The sequence below is a fragment of the Mustela lutreola genome, chromosome 6, assembly GCF_030435805.1.
Source record: "Mustela lutreola isolate mMusLut2 chromosome 6, mMusLut2.pri, whole genome shotgun sequence".
NCBI classification, from domain to species: domain Eukaryota; kingdom Metazoa; phylum Chordata; class Mammalia; order Carnivora; family Mustelidae; genus Mustela; species Mustela lutreola.
The window spans coordinates 90,686,727-90,690,746 of record NC_081295.1 but is presented as its reverse complement, the minus strand read 5'-3'; the positions used below and the strand labels follow the sequence as shown (position 1 = coordinate 90,690,746).

The window sequence follows — 4,020 nt, the reverse complement described above, 5'->3', positions numbered from 1 at the left end:
CCCTGTACCCCATCCTGTAGGGTTAGCTTTCATCTCCATGCTGCACAGAATATTCCATGACCTGCAGATTTTATCACTCAAACATGGCACCTTTGACCACCTTCACCCCTTTCCCCCTTTCCCTGAATCTGGCAACCACCAATCTGTTCTCATTATCTATGTGTTCAGTATTTTTTTTTTTCCCATGTGGAATGTCCATGAGAGCCTCTGGCGTTTGTTTTTCTGTGTCTGAGTGACTTAGCGTGATACTCCCAATGTCGATGTTTCCATGTCTGATTATTGTGAATAAGGCTGCCATGAACACGGGAGGGCATCTCTCTTTTGGTGGGAGTGTTATTGTGTTCACCAAAGAAATACTCAGTAGAGAAATTACCAGGTCATGTGTTGTATTCATTTTTCCCAGAACCTCCATAGCAAGTGTCACAGTGGCTGCACCAGTTTCCGTTCCCACCAACAGTGCATAGGGTCCCCTTGTCCACACACCCTTGACCACACCTGGTGTCTGTCTCTGGGATGATTATCGTTCTCACAGTTGTGAGGTGATAGCTGATTGCGGTTTTGACTTCTGTTTCCCTGATGACAATTAGTGATGTTGAACAACTTTTTCTGTGCATGTTGGCCACCTGGATGCCATCTTTGGAAAGTATCTATTCACATCTTCTCCCCAGTTTTTATTCAGTTTTTGTGTGGATTTGTAGGAGTGTTTTGTGTATTTTGGATATGAGCCTCTTCTCACACATACAATGTGCAGATATTTTTTCTCATTGGGGAGGTTGCCTTTAAGGGTTTGATGGTTTCTTTTGTCATGCAGAAATTTCAGTTTGATGTCCTTCCACTTGTTTATTTTTGCTTTTGTTGTCTCATGTAAAAGTCTCTTCCCCCAAACCAGTATCAAGAAACTTACAGTCTGTGTTTTCTAGTTGGAGGTTTATGGATTCAGTTCTTATGTTCAAGTCATTTATCCTTTCATGTTTTGGATGTGTGGTGTAAGAAAGGGATCCAGTCACATGGTTCTGCATTTCGTGTCCAGTTTCCCCAGTACCGTTCACTGAGGAGAAAGTCCTTTTCCCCATTGTATATTCTCTGCTCTGTCATAAGTTAAGACCATACATGTGTGGGTTAGCTTCTGAGGTTTCTTTCTTTTCTTTTCTTTTCCTTTTCTCTTTCTTTTCTTTCCCTTCCCTTCCTTTCTCCCCTCCCTTCTCCCTTCCTTTCTCGTTTTACAGTTTATTTGTTGGGAAAATATTTTTCCTGTAGGCATACATGCAGTGTGGACTTCATTGATGATGTCTTCATACACTTTGGTAGGACTTTTCTCTGTCATCTGCGTTTTTGTAGATGAGTAGATGAATCTATTGCTTTCAACAGGTTGAACATTTGGGCAGAACTACTGAAGTAGTATTCTATTCTTCCATCAGACACCAGATTGTGTCTGCTTGTCTTCTTTTGTGATGTTCTCAGTTCTGATGATGTATATCTATATTTCCTTTTCCGTGGTAGGTTTATTTATTTTAATATTTTTTATTTTTTAAATTAGCATATAATGTATTATTAGCCTCATTGGTACCGGTCTGTGAATCGCCAGGTTTACACACTTCACAGCACTCACCATAGCACATACCTCCCCAATGTCCATAACTCCGTGGTAGGTTTATTCAAGTGAAATTACTTTCTCTTAAAAGTGTGGATTCTAAATCATCCTTATAATATATATTTACCTGAAACAGCATGTTTAAAGAAATGCATTTATTGGAAGCAACGGTTGGAACAGGACATAAATATTATTAATTCCCATTCAATGTTAATAATTCTTCAGAGCTAAGTTTAAATTCTTCCATCTTTTTTTTTTGTTTGTTTGTTTTTGTTTTTGTTTTTGCCTGTCACAATAAAGTTTATTATGAAAACAGGCTGGTGTGGGGACAAGGGGACAGACAAGTACATTTAGGTTGGGTGGCTCAGGTGAAGTAGTGCAGCTTCTTCACATTGATGCCATACTCGCTGAGGGCAGGGGTCAAGTCCTCCATGGTTAGAGTGTACTTGTGGTCCTTGCTCTTGCTTTGGGAGCTGCCAGAAGTTGTGCCCTTCATTTTGCAGTGCTGTAGGGCATCGTTGGCAATATCTGAGATGAATTTCTGGGCAACTAGCGAGATGAGCCGAATTATGCGTGGGTCCGAAGCCTCAAATTCAGCATGGTTCAGGTAGTAACCAGTCACTGCGTCTGGGATCGTAGGCATATAATCTTCCAGCTGCATCAGGAAATCCACCAGAGGCGTGCTGGACACCACCGGCTTCACGTCTCCTTTGACCGCACTCGGCAGTACATAAACCCCGTTAGACATGGCCCCCTCCGGGGGCGCCACGCCGCTAGCCGACACCGGAGCGGCCCCGCGCCGCTCGGCAGGCTCCCCGGCCCGCGCCACCATGGGTCCCGTGCCCCCTGCCGCAGCTCCAGCCCCAGGTCCCCCTGCAGTCCCCGCGGGGCTGGCCTTAGCTCTGTATTCATTTAATATATGAATAAATAAACCTTGCCAAAGGTACTATGATTATCAGTTTCTGAATTTTCTTTTTTTTTTTTTAAGATTTTATTTATTTATTTGACAGAGAGAGATTACAAGTAGGCAGAGAGGCAGGCAGAGAGAGAAAGGAGGAAGCAGGCTCCCCGCTGAGCAGAGAGCCCGATGTGGGACTCGATCCCAGGACCTTGAGATCATGACCTGAGCCGAAGGCAGCGGCTTAACCCACTGAGCCACCCAGGCGCCCAGTTTCTGAATTTTCTATTGTGTTCAGTTGACCTGTGTGTCTGTTTTGGATGCCAGTACCACACCGTTTTTTTGACAGTAGGTTTGTAAACTAGCTTGAAATTGGAGTGTGGTAACTCCAGGTCACTTAGTTGCTTGCTTGCTTGCTCTTTTTTTCAGGGAGATTATTTATTTATTTTTACTTACTTTACATTTGTATTCTAAATGTTTTTCTTTCACTTTTTAAAAAAAAGATCATATAATATGTTATTTGTTTCTAGGGTACAGGTTTGTGATCCTTTCGTTTTACACAACACACAGTGTTCACAACAGAACATACCCTTTCCATGCCCATCACCAGCCACTACAGTCCCCCAACCCTGTACCCTTCAGAAAACATGTTTGTTTCCTGGGTTTAAGTGTCTCTTCTGCTTTATCTCCTTCTCTGGTTTCATTTTGCTTCCTTTTCTCCTCTCTTCCCCTAGGACCCTCTGTCTTATTTCTTAAATTCTGCATATCATCCATGAAATAATTGGGGCCGCCCATGGTTGTTCAGGCCTTAAGGCGGCATGCAGCTTATTCCTGCTCTGAGGTTTCTGCACAGCTACAAAGGGCACAATTTCCTCCTGGGTGGCAGGTGGAGTCCTGGGGTATGGCTCAGTGGTCCCCAGTATGGAGGGCTTAGGGGTCGTGCCTAGGGGTCATGCCTCTGGGGACGGAAGACTTAAAACCCATTCTAGGGTTAGGGTTAGGGCCTACAGGCATTGCAGTTCCAATCTGTGGGTGCTGAGGCAGGCTACCAGGGGGCTGAGGTGAGGGAGGTAGAGAGGTGGTACGTCTAGATCTGGGTTTGTAACGGGGGGGGGGGGGGGCGGGTGTCGCCTATGCTAGGGGTGGCCGCAGTAGGGTATATAGGTTTCTCTCACTCTGAGGGTTCTGTGCAGCTCCAAATGGCACAATTTCATCTTGGGTGGCAGGTAGAGTCCCGGGGAATGAATCAGGGGTCCCCAGTATGGACGCCTTGGGGGCCATGCCTCTGGGGATGGAAGCCTGAAAACCCAACTTAGGGTTAGGGTTAGGGCCTAGGATTATGGCAGGCTCCATCCACTAGCGTTGAGGTGGGATCCCTGAGGGGCTGCGTTGAGGGCATGGGTCAGGCGGGGTTAGGACTTTGGGTTTATGGCCAGGTTGGCTGCTGTTTGTGGGGTTGGCCTCAGGGGGGCAGGCAGGTTACTCCCACTCTGAGGGTTCTGTGCAGCTTCAAATGGTACAGTTTCCTCCT

General features: G+C 45.5%; 1 protein-coding gene across 1 annotated transcript; it reads right to left on the bottom strand.

Moving 5' to 3' along the window:
- Positions 1-1,870: 1,870 nt before the first annotated feature.
- Positions 1,871-3,770, bottom strand: LOC131834628 (transcription initiation factor TFIID subunit 10-like). Its single transcript, XM_059179303.1, has 3 exons — positions 3,665-3,770; positions 3,498-3,582; positions 1,871-2,493 (listed from the first exon to the last, which is right to left on the bottom strand). Exons 1-3 carry the CDS (start codon positions 3,768-3,770, stop codon positions 1,956-1,958), a joined length of 729 nt encoding a protein of 242 aa, XP_059035286.1. The 3' UTR covers positions 1,871-1,955.
- Positions 3,771-4,020: the final 250 nt, after the last annotated feature.